The 17,829-nt window shown below is 41.8% G+C and overlaps 1 protein-coding gene and 1 long non-coding RNA gene across 5 annotated transcripts in view; one reads left to right on the top strand and one right to left on the bottom strand.

Moving 5' to 3' along the window:
* The window catches only part of LOC127000610 (tRNA dimethylallyltransferase-like), a 96,474-nt gene that overhangs the window by 13,647 nt on the left and 64,998 nt on the right, over nucleotides 1–17,829 (bottom strand). For 3 of the 4 annotated variants that reach the window (XR_007754337.1, XR_007754336.1, XM_050864537.1), the window contains exon 5: nucleotides 8,631–8,702. The exons of the other annotated variant lie outside the window; for it this stretch is intronic. Coding sequence is in view for 1 of the 3 variants with exons in the window: in XM_050864537.1 (XP_050720494.1) it covers nucleotides 8,631–8,702 (72 nt within the window). In the remaining 2 variants the exon portion in view is untranslated. The remainder of the gene's footprint in view (nucleotides 1–8,630; nucleotides 8,703–17,829) is intronic. 4 annotated transcript variants of the gene reach the window in all.
* LOC127000611 (uncharacterized) lies at nucleotides 12–2,729 on the top strand. Its single transcript, XR_007754339.1, has 3 exons — nucleotides 12–833; nucleotides 1,048–1,993; nucleotides 2,117–2,729. It is a non-coding gene; the product is annotated as an uncharacterized LOC127000611 (long non-coding RNA).

Here is a 17,829-nt window from a genome sequence, read left to right as displayed (position 1 = left end):
GGAGGGGAATGGGATGAGTGGGGGTTGCGTGTGTCGAGGGGATAGGATTAGGTGAGGTTAGGTTAGATTTTTTTTTTTTTTTTAGTAAACGAGGCAGCTCAAGGGGAGGGAAAAAAAAAAACAATGAAAAAACAATGAAAAAAAATGAAAAAAAGCTCACTAATCACTGCTGCTAAAAAATAATAATAATAAAAAAAAAGTTAGGCTATGATTATTTTTTTACAGTGAAGGCGGCCACTCAAGAGAAATAAAAGAAAAAGAAAAAGAAAACAATGAAAAAAAGCCCACTAATCACTGCTCCTATATATAAAAAAGGATAGGCAATGATAATTTTTTCTTTTTACAGTGGAGGCAGCTCAAGGTGGGGTGGGGGGGGGGGGGGAAGTTAGGTCAGGGTTAGGTTACAATGAGGTTAGATTAGAATTAGGGGAGGTTATTAGGTTGGCATTATGATATGTTGGGTTAGGTACAGTAGGATCGATCAGGATTAAGATTAGGATAGGATAGGATTAGGTTAGACTACAGAAAGGTTAGGTTATGAGGTTAGCTTTACGGTATGTTGGGTTAAGTAGACTCGATTAGGATTAAGTTAAAAATAGGATAGGATAGGTTAGGATTAGGTTAGAGTAAGGACAGGTTAGGTTATGAGGTTAGCATTATGGTAGGTTGGGTTAGGTAAAGCAGGTTTGATTAGGATTAAGTTAAAAATAGGATAGGATAGGTTAGGATTAGGTTAGAGTAAGGACAGGTTAGGTTATGAGGTTAGCTTTACGGTATGTTGGGTTAGGTAAAGCAGGTTTGATTAGGATTAAGTTAAAATTAGGATAGGATAGGTTAGGATTAGGTTAGAGTAAGGACAGGTTAGGTTATGAGGTTAGCTTTACGGTATGTTGGGTTATGGAGACTTGATTAGGATTAAGTTAAAATTAGGATAGGATAGGTTAGGATTAGGTTAGAGTAAGGACAGTTTAGGTTATTAGGTTAGCTTTATGATAGGTTGGGTTATGTAGACTTGATTAGGATTAAGTTAAAATTAGGATAGGATAGCTTAGGATTAGGTTAGAGTAAGGACAGTTTAGGTTATTAGGTTAGCTTTATGATAGGTTGGGTTAAGTAAACTCGATTAGGATTAAGTTAAGAATAGGATACGATAGGATAGGATTAAGTTAGAATACGGAAAGGTTACATTATTAGGTTAGCTTTATATGTTGGGTTAAGTAGACTCGATTAGGATTAAGTTAAAAATAGGATAGGATAGCTTAGGATTAGGTTAGAATACGGAAAGGTTAGGTTATGGGATTAGCTTCATGATACGTTGGGTTCGGTAAAGTACGTAGACTCGATTAGGATAGATGGGATTAAGATTAGGATAGACGGGTTAGGATTAGGTTAGGTTGTCATAATAATAATAATAATAATAATAATAATAATAATAATAATACAAACAGATAAGGAGGCAAAATGATGAGTGGATGAATAAATAAACAGATGAATGAATGAATATATGAATGAATGAACAGATAAACAGATGAAGAACAGATGAATGAATGAATGAATGGACGAAAGACAGGCTGCAAATTACATGGGGTTAAAAAATATATCTGGGGTGAGGTGAGAAAGTGACGAAGGGGAAAAAAAGTACCATGGGGAGTAAAAACAATGAAAAAGAAGATAGGGAGGAGGAGGGACTGATGGCTGGCTGCATGTGAGAATGGGTTAAAAATAGGTCTGGGGTGGGGAGAGGAAGTGACGAGGGGAGAGAAAGTACCGTGGGGAGTAAAAACAATAAAAAAGAAGATAGGGAGGAGGGACTGATGGCTGGCTGCATGTGAGAATGGGTTAAAAATAGGTCTGGGGTGGAGAGAGGAGGTGACGAGGGGAGAGAAAGTACCGTGGGGAGTAAAAATAATAAAAAAAGAAGATAGGGAGGAGGGACTGATAGCTGGCTGCATGTGAGAATGGGTTAAAAATAGGTCTGGGGTGGGGAGAGGAGGTGACGAGGGGAGAGGAAGTACCGTGGGAAGTAAAAATAATAAAAAAGAAGATAGGGAGGAGGGATTAATGGCTGGCTGCATGTGAGAATAGGTAAAAAATAGGTCTGGAATGGGGAGAGGAGGTGACGAGGGGAGAGCAAGTACCGTGGGGAGTAAAAACAATAAAAAAGAAGATAGGAAGGAGCTGGCTGCACGTGAGAATGGGTTAAAAATAGGTCTGGGGTGGAGCGAGGAGGTGACGAGGGGAGAAAAAGTACTGTGGGGAGTAAAAATAAAAATAATAGTGATCGATGGTTGGCGGCACGAGGCAGGGGGTTAAGAATAGCGAAGGGGTGCGATGAGGAGGGGACGACAGGGAAAGAGGGTGTGTGTGTTGTGGTGAGTTGCAACAATCATCATCGTCACCAAAAGTCTGTCATCATTTTCCTGTTTTGTTAAGATGTTTGCCGTTAGATGACCTGCCCTAAAACTGTCCCTGTCTGAGAGTTGTAATGACGGTAATGGTGATGATGATGATGATGATGATGGTGACGATGATAATGATAGTAGGCTGGGTGGATGAAAGACTGGTTGGTTGTGTTTCATAATAGCTCAGGGGAAAGTTAAGGAAATGATAATAATAATGATACTAATTTGATTGTGTTTCTTTTTCTTCTTCTTGTGGGAGTAGCATAGGGTAGGTTTTATTTTATTTTATTTTATTTTATTTTATTATTTTATTTTACTTTATTATTATTTTTTTATTATTTTATTTTAATCTTTACATATTTTTAACTGCTTGGTCTGATTCCTTAAGCGCATTAAAAAGAGAAAGATCAAAACTACTATTAAAGAAGAATATATTTTAGGTCACAAGTAAAATAAATAAATAAACAATAAATAAAATGACTAAAAGAGTAAAAAAATATATAAGAAACTAAAAGTGATAAGTATAAAGAAATTCAATCCTTGTCATGAAATTATTAAAAAAAGGAAGAAAAAATAATAATAAAAAAAGATAAAAAGTATATAAAGAAATTCAATCCTTGTCATGAAATTATTAAAAAAAGGAAGAAAAAATAATAATAAAAAAAGATAAAAAGTATATAAAGAAATTCAATCCGTCATGAAATTATAAAAAAAAAATAAGTAAAAACAAAATGATAAAAAGTATAAAGAAATTCAATCCTTGTCATGAAATTATTAAAAAAAGGAAGAAAAAATAATAATAAAAAAGATAAAAAGTATATAAAGAAATTCAATCCTTGTCATGAAATTATAAAAACAATACGTAAAAACAAAAAATAAAATGATAAAAAGTATAAAGAAATTCAATCCATGTCATGAAATTATAAAAAAAAAGTAAGAAAAAAAAAATAAGTAAAAAAATAAAAATAAAATGAAAAATGATAAAAAGTATAAAGAAATTCAATCCGTCATGAAAGCTATATAAAAAAAAGTTAAATTCAATACCCATCATGAAAAGTTATAATAAAAGAACATCCAAAAAAATGATCAAAACCAAAGGAAACAACAGTGACGACAAGTGGCGTGCGAGGCGTGGGAAGGAGGAGGAAACGCCGACTCACTGCGTTACATCAACCAGACATTTTCTTCCCCCTCAGACAAGTGACACTATAACGACGACATTACAGCAACAACTACACGTCCAAGTTCTGCTGACGGCAATTAGCAAGAAAAAATAATAAATAGTCCGTCCAAATTTTATCGGTCATTTTTTTTTTCGTAAATTGCAGAAATTCCTGTTTTTATATTTATTTTCAAAGCCTATTTTATCATTGCATACTGGAAGATGTTTTTTTTCCATAAGTTGCAGAAATTCCTGTTTTTATATTTATTTTCAATGCCTAATTTTCACTTTTTACATTTTATCATTGCATACTGGCAGATTTTTTTTCCATAAGTTGCAGAAATTCCTGTTTTTATATTTATTTTCAAAGCCTATTTTATCATTGCATACTGGCAGATTTTTTTTTTCCATAAGTTGTAGAAATTCCTGTTTTTATATTTATTTTCAAAGCCTATTTTATCATTGCATACTGGAAGATGTTTTTTTTCCATAAGTTGCAGAAATTCCTGTTTTTATATTTATTTTCAATGCCTATTTTATCATTGCATAATGGAAGATGTTTTTTTTCATAAGTTGCAGAAATTTCTGTTTTTATATTTATTTTCAATGCCTAATTTTCGCTTTTTACATTTTATCATTGCATACTATAATGGCAGATTTTTTTTTCATAAGTTGCAGAAATTTCTGTTTTTATATTTATTTTCAATGCCTAATTTTCGCTTTTTACATTTTATCATTGCATACTATAATGGCAGATTTTTTTTTTCATAAGTTGCAGAAATTCCCGTTTTTATATTTATTTTCAAAGCCTATTTTTCACTTTTTACTCTTTTTTCGTTCTTTCGCCTTAGTGTTTTTGATGTCACGCTAACCTTGTTCCATTACTGTAAAAAAATATATTGGACAGCATACTTTTTTTTACAGTAAACAGCTAAAAAAAAAAAAGCCTACAAACCTTTACTTAAATCTTACTAAAACCACACTTAAAACCAGCTAGCTACCTGTGCTCTTTAGGTTTTTACTGGACATACACTTATACCACATACTTACAACCTCTCTTCAGGCAGCTACTGAACTCCAATTTAACTCCAAGCTAAAAAAAGTTCTTTGTATTTCATTGTACATGTATTTATAATGAACACTACTTGAATAACAAAACTTGAAGCGAAGAATATAAATAACTAAAATGCTAAAGTAATTTCCCCCTCTTAGGCAATCATGCAAATTGAGGACATGAGGTGAGGGAGGGTGTTGAAAGTACAGTAAATGAAACAGATGGTTTACACGGTTGAATAATAAAAACAAGCAAACAAAAGAAATATACTAAGGTCTTTCCTCCCTCCCTCCCTCAACACCTGTCAGGCTAAATGGAGTGACTGAGGGAAAGTGAAAGTGGGGGAGGCAAGCAGGCAAGGCCCAGCACTGCCTGCAGGTGTGGCTACCGGGGAAACTGTGGCGGCCAGGCCAGGGACACACCGAAATAGTTATGTCTTGGTGGGCGTGTCGTGTTTGCAGTAATGAACTCGGGGGGGAAAATAAGTCATGTTGTTTTGCTTGGAGGTGTGTGTGTGTGTGTGTGTGTGTGTGTGTGCATGTGTGTGTGTGTGTGTGGGGGGGGGGGGGGGGGGGGGGTGCAGAGGGAAATATTTATAACTCTGCAGCCCTTGTCAGGGAGGCAAGTCACCCTGCTTTCCCGCCAGCTCATCCCTGACTCCCCTGTTTCCCTTCCTCAGCCTCTGCCTGGCCTCCCCCTGCCCTGTGTGACTCTTTGAATGGAGGAGCTACTGTGTCACCAGGGGTCTACAGCAGGGGCTCCCAGCCTGGGCTGCCACACCCCCAATTTCATGGGGGGGGGGGGTTACGCACCAGAGTGTGTGTGTGGCCAAATTTTATCATTTACATTATTAATAGATAAATGATAATCTAATTGCTTAATTTATATTTGCTTTTCATGTAATGAGTTATATACTTATTTTTAAGCTAATAGATTAATCTATGGTACTATATGTGGTTTATTATGTTTTAAAAATGAGAAATTAGACCATCTTCAAATGGAATATTACTTTTGTAGGCAATGCAAATAACACCCGGGGGTGAGGAGGGGCTTGGGAGCCACTGCTGCAGCGGAAAGGTATTGGTATTTCTGTCCACCAGTGTACACCAGCCAGCAGCAGGAGGGAGAGGAGAAGCTATATACAGCTGCCCCAAAACTGTCACCTAATGAATGACTCAACAGAAAATGAGCAAAAACTAAAGACTATGAATGCTGCAAACATAATGGCATGTGTTTGAAACAGTTCTCTTATTGTTTGATGTCCTGGCTCAGGCCTGGCTGCCTTGGCCACACACATAAAAATCTGTTAACAAGGAGAATGATGGAACAGAGAAAGTCAGACAAAAAAAAATATGGGAAGGCAAATTCCAGGTGTCATCTTGAGGTAGGATCATGGAAAGGAGAATATAAGAGTGTTTGAACAATAGAAAGTGTGCAGGTGTGAGGAAGAGCAAAACAAGGAAGCATTTAATTAAACAAGACAAGGTAGAGGTGTGAAAAAGAAAACTAAAGTAGGAAGCATTTAACTCCTTGACTGTGGATTTCCTACCAGAAGACACCACCAAGTTACAGGAATGGAACAAACAGTGGCTGCTACAATTCAATGAAGAAAAATGTAAAGTCCTGCACCTTGGGAGGGGATATCCAGCACACCAATACCACATGGGAAACACTCCACTATCCACCACAGAGGCAGAGAAAGACCTGGGAGTTCACATTACCAGGTTACCAGTGAAGGACAAATCCGTGCCAATCACAGCGGACGGGTTAAACAAGACAGAGCGAGTGAACATATTTAATTAAGTACAGGAAAATAGAAATACTGGCATTACAATATAAGAAAGCAAACTAACTAAGAGACCATTTAAACGAGAGCCAGTGTGTGGATGTGTGAAAAGGGAAACGAAGGAAGAAACATTTAAACAGGAGTGAGTGAGTGGCGTGAACAGACAGAAAACAGTGTGTGGACGTGTGAAAAGGGAAACGAAGGAAGAAGCATTTAAACAGGAGTGAGTGAGTGGCGTGAACAGACAGAAAACAGCCAGCAGACAACTCACACACGGCTGGCAAAACACGAGGCAGACAAATGTGACACGGATGGCCGATAGGATAAGAACATAAGAACGTAAGGAGTCTGCAAGAGGCCAGCAGAGTTACGAGACAAGAAACAGACAGACAGGCAGATTTGTTAAGACTATCACATGTTTAGACGACACAGAATAGAAGATTTCATGCAATAATAGAGTTGAGTCATTGTAACTATAGAGAGAGAGAGTGAGAGAGTGAGGGGGAGGAGGAGAAGGACGGGGACAGAAAGAAAGGGAGGAGAGAAAGCAAGGGAGAGGGAAATGGAGGGGGAGAAGGAGGAGAGGGAAAGGGAGAAAAGGAGAGTGAAAGGGAGAGAAGAAGGAGGAGGAGGAGAGGGACAGGAAGAAAGGAAGAGAGCAAGGGAGAAGGAAAGAGGGGAAAAGGGAGAGCAAGGGAGAGAGGGAAAGGGAGAAAAAAGGGAGAGGGAGGGAGAGAATACTAGGAAATCTTTGAGCATAAGCCAAATATATATAGTGAATCTTTGTATGAGAGAGAGAGAGAGAGAGAGAGAGAGAGAGAGAGAAAGGCCTTTGCCCCTACACTAGCCTACCGACACCTGCCAATGACCATGACGCAACACCCCTATTTTAGCCCAGTGTTGCCAGTCTGGGGAAGGTTACTATCACAAGCTGTCAACATTCCTGCCATGCATAATTATTTTTCTTCTTCTTTCTCCTCCTGTTTACCTGCCACTGAGATGCTGCTGTCCTTGTGTTATCATCCTCCTCCTCTTTCTCCTTTCCTCCTCTCCTCCTTTCTCTCCTCTCTTTTCCTCCTTTATTCTCTCCGATAGTCTTTCTTTCCTTCCTTTCTTTCTGTATTCCTGTCCTTTCCTAGTCTCTTCACTCTCTTTATCTCCAAATTCTATTCTACTCTTACTTTCTTTCTTTCTCCGATATTCCTTCTATGCCTATTTCTTTTTCTTCTTCTTTCTCCTCCTGTTTACCTGTCACTGAGATGCTACTGTCCTTGTGTTATCCTCCTCCCTTTCTCCTTTCCTCCTCTCCTCCTTTCTCTCCTCTCTTTTCCTCATTTATTCTCTCCGATAGTCTTTCTTTCCTTCCTTTCTTTCTGTATTCCTGTCCTTTCCTAGTCTCTTCACTCTCTTTATCTCCAAATTCTATTCTAATCTTACTTTCTTTCTTTCTCCGATATTCCTTCTATGCCTATTTCTTTTTCTTCTTCTTTCTCCTCCTGTTTACCTGTCACTGAGATGCTACTGTCCTTGTGTTATCCTCCTCTCCTCTCTCTTCTTTTCCTCCTTTCTCTCCTCTCTTTTCCTCTTTTATTCTCTCCGCTAGTCTTTCTTTCCTTCCTTTCTTTCTTTATTCCTCTTCTAATCTTCACCTTTCCTTTCATCTCTTTCCTTCTCCTCCTCCTCTTCCCCTATTCTATTCTTTGTCTTCTTTACCTTCTCTTTCTCTCCTCTCCTCTCCTCCTCCCTTCTCTCCTTTCCTTTCATCTTTTTCCTCCTCTTCCACCTCCTCTCCTCTCCTATATTCTTTCCTCCTCCTTTTCTCTTCTACTCTCCTAACCTAACCTCATCTCTATCTCCTCTCCTCTCCAATCTCTCTTCTTCTCTCCTCTCCTAACCTAACCTGACCTCTATCACCTCTCCTCTCCAATCTCTCTTCTTCTCTCCTCTCCTAACCTAACCTCACCTCTATCACCTCTCCTCTCCAATCTCTCTTCTTCTCTCCTCTCCTAACCTAACCTGACCTCCTCTCCTTTCCTATATTCTTCCTTTCTCTTCTCTTCTCTCCTAACCTAACCTCACCTCACCTCCATCTCCTCTCTTCTCCCCTTCTCCTTTTCCTTTTCTCTTCTAACCTAACCTAACCTAAGCTAACCTAGCCTAACCTCACCTCACCTCACCTCACCTCACCTTACCTCACCACCACCACCACCTTTTCTGAGCCCTCACCTTCCTGTCCGACGGCGTGATGAAGCGGTTTTTGATCCACCTGAGCTGCTTCTTGGTGTACTGTCGCGTGGCCTGCCGAGGGAAGACTGGCGTGAGTGACAATGTGGGTACCGTCGCGTTAGGTCTGAAGGGAACCAAAGATGAAATGCAATGATAGGGTTGCGTCATTGTAGCTAAGGAGGGAGGAGGAGAAAGGGAGAGAGCGAAGGGAAAAAGAAGGAGGAGAGGGGTAGAAAGGGAGAGAGAGAAAGGGAGAGCGAGAGAGTGAGGGGGAAAAGGAGGAGGAGAGGGACAGAAAGGGAGAGAGGGCAAGGGGGAAAGAAGGAGAGGAACAGAAAAAAAGGAAGAGAGAGCAAGGGAGAGGGAGAGAGCGAGGGGAAAGAAGGGAGAGAGCAAGGGGGGTAAGAAGGAGGAGGAGGGACAGAAAAGTTGGAAAGTTTCGTTTAGTCGGCCCTTTGACCCTAAAGCTCCGTGTATCTAACCCCCCTAATATCGCTGTCCATGAATTTATCCATCTCTATTTTTTTTTTGAATATTACATTTGTATGGCACACACCACACATATTTACTAAGCTATTCCCACCACCCACCCCAATTTTAAGCCAATCCTGTCTATGTCCCTGTTGGAACGGTTCTCTTGTAAAAAACCATGAATATCTCCTTATTTAACTTCTTCCATTCCATTTATTAAACCTCGATCATCTCCCACACCTTAACTTTCTCCCTTCTGAAGTTTAACTGTTTGAGTTGTTCCTCGTGTGTGGCAACCCAGTTCTCAAGCCCCCATCTGGTGTTAGTCATCCTCGATTCTAACATTTTATTATTCATTCATTGAAGTATAGCCAAGAGCAGACCGCTGAACATGTCAAATTGGTCTAACTAATAATAAATATGGTTTGAAATTTCGGGCTGTTGTGAGACTGCATTGCTAAATCCCATGAAATAAATCAGTAGTCAACATCTGAGGTCATATGCTGGAGAGAGACAAGAGGGGGAAGGAATTATAGAAGGGAACAGATACCAGGAGACAGGACACAACCCCCGATTAATACCTGGTACCCATTCACTGCTGGGTGGACAGGGGCGTAGGGTATCAGAAAAGCCGCCCAAATTTTTCCACTCCGCCCGGGAATCGAACCTGGGCTCTCTCGGTTGTGAGCTGAGTGTGCTAACCACTGCACCACGAAGCAGAGTTGAGTCATTGTATCTATGGTGAGAGAAGGAGAGAGGGAGAGAGCGAGGGGGAAAGGAGGAGAGGGACAGAAAGAGAGAGAGGAAGGGAGAGGGAGAGAAAGAAGGGGAAGCAGGTAAAGGACAAAAACGAGAGAAACAAAATCGCACGCACACACACACACACACACACACACACACAGAATTTAATGGCCTGAAAATGAGCCCTTCCTTTCTTCCTAATTCCTCTCCCTTCCCTTCTTTCTTATCTTCCCTTCCTTATCTCTTCCCTTCTTCCTTTATTCTCCTTCTCCCTTCCCTTCCTTTCCATTCTTTCTCCTGTCTTCCCAATTCCTTTCATTTCCTTCCCTTCTTCCCTTTACACTAGCACTCAACTCTCTCTCTCTCTCTCTCTCTCTCTCTCTCTCTCTCTCTCCTCCTACCGTTTGTAATGATTTTAACCTCTGCTAACTACTCGCAATTTCCCTGTAACATTCTTTTAAGCTTCTAAGGACTATAAACCTATCAAATGATTCTCCTAACTATCTGCCATATGATTCTGGTACTTCCGATATCACTGTGACACGATTCTCCTAACTTCCTTTAACCCGTCCACTGCGATTTGCACGGATTTCGCCTTCACTGGTAGCCTGGTAACATACACTCCCAGGTCTTTCTCTGCCTCTGTGGTGGATAGTAGAGTGTTTCCCATGTGGTATTGGCGTGCTGGATATCCCCTCCCAAGGTGCAGGACTTTACATTTTTCTTCATTGAATTGTAGCAGACACTTTTTGTTCCATTCCTGTGGCTTGGTGATGTCTGCTTGTAGGAAATCCATAGTCAAGGGGTTAATATAATCTAGCCATCACATGTCTATCTTTACTCATAACAGTCATGTGAGTCTACTTCTTACTCTCCGTTTAACTGTTATATGATTTTCCTTCCTTACTCTTAACGAAACTGTAATATAATCCAACTTTCTTACTCTCATTTCAACGGCCACACAATTCCGTTTACTTCTAAAAACATTAACTGCCAAATGATCGAAAGGAATATTTACCTGAGTCTAACGAGAAGGCACATGGTTAGCATAGGCACAGAGGCAAGTAAATACGCAAATAACAAAGGGCAAGGAGTGTGTTAGTGTTTGTGATCGGTCAAGGAAAATTAGTTTGTGAAAATAAAAGAAGAAGAAAAAGAAGAAGGGGAAAAAAGAAAAATATGAAGAAAAAAAGAAGGAAAAGAAGATGAAGAGGAAAAAGAAGAAAGACAAAGAAGAAGAAAGAGATGAAGAAGAAGAAAAGGAAAAAGAAGAAGAGGAAAAAGAAGAAGAAAAAAAGAAGAAAGGCGCTCAGAGATACAACGCTGGACTCAATTAACAAAACAGGTCATGCAATTGTTGGTTCTTTTATCATCACTACTACTACTTATACCCTCGTCAAACCAGAGCCCAGGTACACAGGTGCAGTACTTGGCCTCATACTTGAACCCAGGTACCCAGTGACCCCCCCCACCCCCCCATAGATGAGAGGGGAGAGTATTAGGACATCTCTCTCCACATGAAATTGACCTCTTTTCACCACTCTCTACTTTTATCTTTTTTTAGTGTTGTTTTTCTTCTACATTTTTCTTCTTCTATGCTGTCCGTGAATGTTATCCCCCCTCCCCTTTCCTCTGCTCTTCTTTTCCTCCTTTCTCTCCTCTAATCTTTTTTCCTTTCTTCCTTTCCTCTCCTGTTCTATTCTTTGTTTTCATTACCTCCTAAGTCTCTCCTCCTCCCTCCTTCCTCCTTTCCTATAAAACAAATAAATAAACAAAATAAAGATATCTACCATAGCTTACCCTTACACTCCCCCATCCCCTTCACTACCCTCCCATCCTTCCCCTACCCCCTACCATACCTTGCCCTTACACTCCCCCATCCCCTTCACTACCCTCCCATCTTTCCCATACACCCCCATCCATATACCCCTACCATACCTTGCCCTTACACTCCCCCCTCCCCTTCACTATCCTCCCATTCTTCCCCTACACCCCCATCCATACACCCCTACCATACCTTACCCTTACACTCCCCCATCCCCTTCACTACCCTCCCATCCTTCCCCTACACCCCCATCCATACACCCCTACCATACCTTGCCCTTACACTCCCCATCCCTTCACTACCCCCATCCTCCCCACACCCCTACCATACCTTGCCTTACACTCCCCCATCCCTTCACTACCCTCCCATCCTTCCCCACACTTCCATCCATACACCCCTACCTTACCTTTCCCTTACACTCCACCATCACCTTCACTACCCTCCCATCCTTCCCCTACACTTCCATCCATACACCCCTACCATACCTTACCCTTACACTCCCCCATCCCCTTCACTACCCTCCCATCCTTCCCCACACTTCCATCCATACACCCCTACCATACCTTGCCCTACACTCCCCCATCCCCTTCACTACCCCCCATCCTTCCCCTACACCCCTACCATACCTTGCCCTTACACTCCCACATCCCCTTCACTACCCTCCCATCCTTCCCCACACTTCCATCCATACACCCCTACCATACCTTGCCCCACACTCCCCATCCCCTTCACTCACCCTCCCATCCTTCCCCTACACTTCCATCCATACACCCCTACCATATCTTACCCTTACACTCCCCATCCTTCACTACCCTCCCATCCTTCCCCCACACTTCCATCCATACACCCCTACCATACCTGCCCTTACACCCCCCATCCCCTTCACTACCCTCCCATCCTTCCCCACACTTCCATCCATACACCCCTACCATACCTTGCCCTTACACCCCCCATCCCCTTCACTACACTCCCCCATCCTTCCCCTACACCCCTACCATACCTTGCCCTTACACTCCCCCATCCCCTTCACAACCCTCCCAGCCATCCCCAACACCCCCAACCATACACCCCAACCCTACCATGCCCTTACACTCCCCCATCCCATTCACTACCCTCCCATCCTTCCCCTACACCCCTACCATACCTTACCCTTACACTCCCCCATACCCTTCACTACCCTCCCATCCTTCCCCTACACTTCCATCCATACACCCCTACCATACCTTACCCTTACACTCCCCCATCCCCTTCACTACCCTCCCCTCCTTCCCCTACACCCCTACCATACCTTACCCTTACACTCCCCCATCCCCTTCACTACCCTCCCATCCTTCCCCTACACCACCATCCATACACCCTTACCATACCTGCCTTACACTCCCCCATCCCTTCACTACCCCCACATCCTTCCCCTACACCCCTACCATACCTTACCCTTACACTCCCCCATCCCCTTCACTACCCTCCCATCCTTCCACACCCCTACCATACCTTGCCCTTACACTCCCCATCCCCCTTCACTACCCTCCCATCCTTCCCCCACACCCCTACCATACCTTCCCCTTACACTCCCCCATACCCTTCACTACCCCCCCATCCTTCCCCACACTCCCATCCATACACCCCTACCATACCTTGCCCTTACACTGCCCCATCCCTTCACTACCCTCCCATCCTTCCCCTACACCCCTTCCATATCTTGCCCTTACACTGCCCCATTCCCTTCACTACCCTCCCATCCATATCCCTCCCCTATACCCACCCAGTCCCATAAAAACCCTCCCATCCACCCCACTGAAAACTCTCCCCCCCCCACCCCTATCCCACCCTATCCTTACATGCCCACCAATACCTGCCCCCCTCCTCCTCCCTACCCCCCCATAAGCAGGTCAATGGCCAAAGTTAGGAGATAAGAACAGCGGCAATGCACCCACCTGCCTCCTGCCGATACTAATGCCAACACACACACACACACACACACACACACACACACACACACAGTTTTGTTGAGTCTTTTCTTTTTATCTCCTTCTCCATCTTTTTTCTTTCCATTTCTCCTTCCCATCCTTCTCTTTTCCTCTCCTTCCCTTTTCTTTCCTTCACCTCCTCCCCTCTCCTCCCACACACACACACACGCACACACACACGTTTTGCTCTGTAGCTATAAATCGAATGAAGTTTTGTTGAGTCATTCCTTTTTTTCATCTCCTTCCCTTCCTTCTCTTGTCTTTCTTAGTCTTCCCTGTCTTTCCTACTTACTTTCTTTCCTTCTCTTTTCTTAGTCTTCCCTATCTTTCCTTTTCCTTCCTTTTCTTTTTCTTTCTTAGTCTTCCCTTCCTCCTTTTCTTTTTCTTTCCTCTCTTTCCCTTTCCTTCCCCCCCACACACACACACAGTCTTCCCTTTTCTTTCCATCTCTCCTTCCCTTCCTTCTCTTTTCCTTTCCTTCACCTCCTTCCCTCTTCTCTTTTCTCCTTTCCTCCCCCCAAACACACACACACACACACACACACACACACAGTATAATATTAGTTTCAGTTATTGATTCATCTATTACAGTTACAAGATCACAAAACGGTTGATAAGAGGTCCATGAAAACAAGTAATGAAAAGTTGAAATGGTCTCTCTCTCTCTCTCTCTCTCTCTCTCTGCTTCCCTTTCCTTCGTTTCCTTCCCTTCCTCTCTCTCTCTCTCTCTCTCTCTCTCTCTCTCTCTCTCTCTCTCTCTCTCCTGTATTTTTCTTCCCTTCCCTTTGTTTCCTTTCCTTTCTTTTCTTGTCCTTCCCTTCCTTTTTCCTTTTCTCTCTCTCTCTCTCTCTCTCTCTCTCTCTCTCTCTGGCACTAAGTAACATAATTATAAGAGCTGACAAGTGCAATTTTTTTAGGCTATTTGCTACATAATGTCTTTTGTCTGGAGATGTCATTCTAACTTGCTTGCTAATTGTTTCTTTCCCTTCCTCAACTCATCATTTTAACTTGCTTGCTAATTGTTTCTTTCCCTTCCTCAACTCATCATTTTAACTTGCTTGCTAATTGTTTCTTTCCCTTCCTCAACTCATCATTTTAACTTGTTTGCTAATTGTTTCTTCCTCTTCCTCAACTCATCATTTTAACTTGCTTGCTAATTGTTTCTTTCCCTTCCTCAACTCATCATTTTAACTTGCCTGCTAATTGTTTCTTTCTCTTCCTCAACTCATCATTTTAACTTGCTTGCTAATTGTTTCTTTCTCTTCCTCAACTCATCATTTTAACTTGCTTGCTAATTGTTTCTTTCCCTTCCTCAACTCATCATTTTAACTTGCCTGCTAATTGTTTCTTTCCCTTCCTCAATTCATCATTTTAACTTGCTTGCTAATTGTTTCTTTCCCTTCCTCAACTCATCATTTTAACTTGCTTGCTAATTGTTTCTTTCCCTTCCTCAATTCATCATTTTAACTTGCTTGCTAATTGTTTCTTTCCCTTCCTCAACTCATCATTTTAACTTGCTTGCTAATTGTTTCTTTCCCTTCCTCAACTCATCATTTTAACTTGCTTGCTAATTGCTTCTTTCTCTTCCTCAACTCATCATTTTAACTTGCTTGCTAATTGTTTCTTTCCCTTCCTCAACTCATCATTTTAACTTGCTTGCTAATTGTTTCTTTCTCTTCCTCAACTCATCATTTTAACTTGCCTGCTAATTGTTTCTTTCTCTTCCTCAACTCATCATTTTAACTTGCTTGCTAATTGTTTCTTTCTCTTCCTCAACTCATCATTTTAACTTGCCTGCTAATTTCTTTCCCTTCCTCAACTCATCATTTTAACTTGCTTGCTAATTGCTTCTTTCTCTTCCTCAACTCTTACAGTGGAATGAAGTTTTGAGTCTTTTCTTTCCATCACTTTCCCTTCCTTTTCCTTTCCTTTATTTCCATCTCTTCTCCATCCCTTCCTTGCTACTCTACACAATGAACGTCCCCTCAACTCATCTTTCAATTATCTCATCAAGTTTTGGGTCTTTCCTTCCACCTCTCCCCTTCCCTGTCTTCTCCTTCCCTTGCTTTCCATCTCCTCTCCATCCCTTCCTTGCAACTCTACACAATGAACGTTCCCTCAACTCATCTTTCAATTATCTCATCAAGTTTTATCTCCTCGACCCAGCACTTAAAATATCTTCTTATCTTTACGTAACTCCTCAATTCCGCTCACAAAAATTCGTAATCATCTCGACTAGAAAAAATATCTCCTCAACACTATAAATACCGCACTTCAAATCTTCAAGTATCTCATCTTAAAAAAATTATAAAAGGAAGGAAGAAAGAAAGAAAGAAAGAAAAAGAAAAGAAAAGGAAAGGAAAGACCCCGAAATTAGCCACTCTAAACTATCTTCTGTTGTGGGGGCGGCAAGTAATAGGCCTTTTTTTTTCTTTATACATTTTTTGCCCTTGTGCCAACTTGTATTAAAAAAAAACACTCCCCTTTCCCCTTCACAACCTCCCCAATTCTTACCCCTACACTCCCATCCATGCACCCCTACCATAACCCTTCCGTATATTTGTTAAAAAAAAAACACCCTTACACTCCCCCATCCATTCTCACCCCATACACTCCCATCCATGCACCCATACCATAACCCTTCTCCCCCATCCTTACCCCTACACTCCTCCCATGCACCCCTACCATAACCCTTCCCTATACCCACCCACATAATCTCAAATCTTTCAATATATATCTCTTAAGTGTCTTCAATATCCCATTACCACCTCTGCATACTTTCCTCTCACTCTTCCACATTACCTGCATATTAACCTTCCTCTTGCATCACTCCTCGACCTCTCTGTCTTAACCTGTGTAGCAGCGACGGGCCAAATTTGTGGCTTTACCGTGTAGCAGCGACGGGCCAAATTTGTGGCTTTACCGTGTAGCAGCGACGGGCCAAATTTGTGCCATGATATAACCCCCCCAAAATAGATGATACATAATCTGATCACAAATGCTTTGATATATATTATGAAATGGTTTGTGTGAGTGATGATTTTTTCTCATTTTTCTCGCTTAGAGGGACCATTAAGACACGTGATCCCTGCTGCTATCGGGTTAAATGGTTTCCACAAGTGTTCCAAGTATGTTGATTTGCATTGCCTTTACAGCTGTAGCATCAGTGAGTCACCTCTGTAAGCACTCCTCTGTCAGTCTGTCACATTGCCTGCATACCACACCTCCCCCAACGCCACATCACCTTCCATTCATATCTGCCACACTGTCTCCTTTCATTTACATTGCAGTCGTTTCACCACACTGTCACCTTTCATTCCTTTACTATCTATTTATCAAGTTGTATGTTTAAAGTCGAGGAATGAGGGTCAGGCTTATGAAACGTCTTCACGTGTCATCTCGGCTCAAGGGGAGGAAACGTAACCCGGAAGTGACTTATCGTATGCCAAATGTTGCAATAATGAAGAAAATTATATAGGTTGAATTTGTCCGATCTTGTCGTCTCAATTCAAGTCTTCACATTTCCTATCAGCTCAAAGGGAAGAAGCGAAGGGTTGTTTTGATTTAAATAAAATGATTTAAGAAAGAAGGAAAAACGTGTGAAGCAGTTGTAGAGGAAAAGTATCAAGTCTACTCCTGCATTGGTCCTGTACTGGTCCTGTAGCAAGTTAGGCACCAGTGAACCATTGCTGTCTCTTACAAGTCAGGCACCAGTGAACCATTGCTGTCTCTTACAAGTCAGGCACCAGTGAACCATTGCTGTCTCTTACAAGTCAGGCACCAGTGAACCATTGCTGTCTCTTACAAGTCAGGCACCAGTGAATCATTGCTGTCTCTTACAAGTCAGGCACCAGTGAACCATTGCTGTCTCTTACAAGTCAGGCACCAGTGAACCATTGCTGTCTCTTACAAGTCAGGCACCAGTGAACCATTGCTGTCTCTTACAAGTCAGGCACCAGTGAATCATTGCCGTCTCTTACAAGTCAGGCACCAGTGAACCATTGCTGTCTCTTACAAGTCAGGCACCAGTGAATCATTGCTGTCTCTTACAAGTCAGGCACCAGTGAACCATTGCTGTCTCTTACAAGTCAGGCACCAGTGAATCATTGCTGTCTCTTACAAGTCAGGCACCAGTGAATCATTGCTGTCTCTTACAAGTCAGGCACCAGTGAATCATTGCTGTCTCTTACAAGTC

This window comes from Eriocheir sinensis, chromosome 19 (genome assembly GCF_024679095.1).
Source record: "Eriocheir sinensis breed Jianghai 21 chromosome 19, ASM2467909v1, whole genome shotgun sequence".
Lineage (NCBI taxonomy): Eukaryota > Metazoa > Arthropoda > Malacostraca > Decapoda > Varunidae > Eriocheir > Eriocheir sinensis.
Note: the sequence above shows the minus strand (reverse complement) of the source record. Positions and strands in the feature narration are given on the sequence as shown.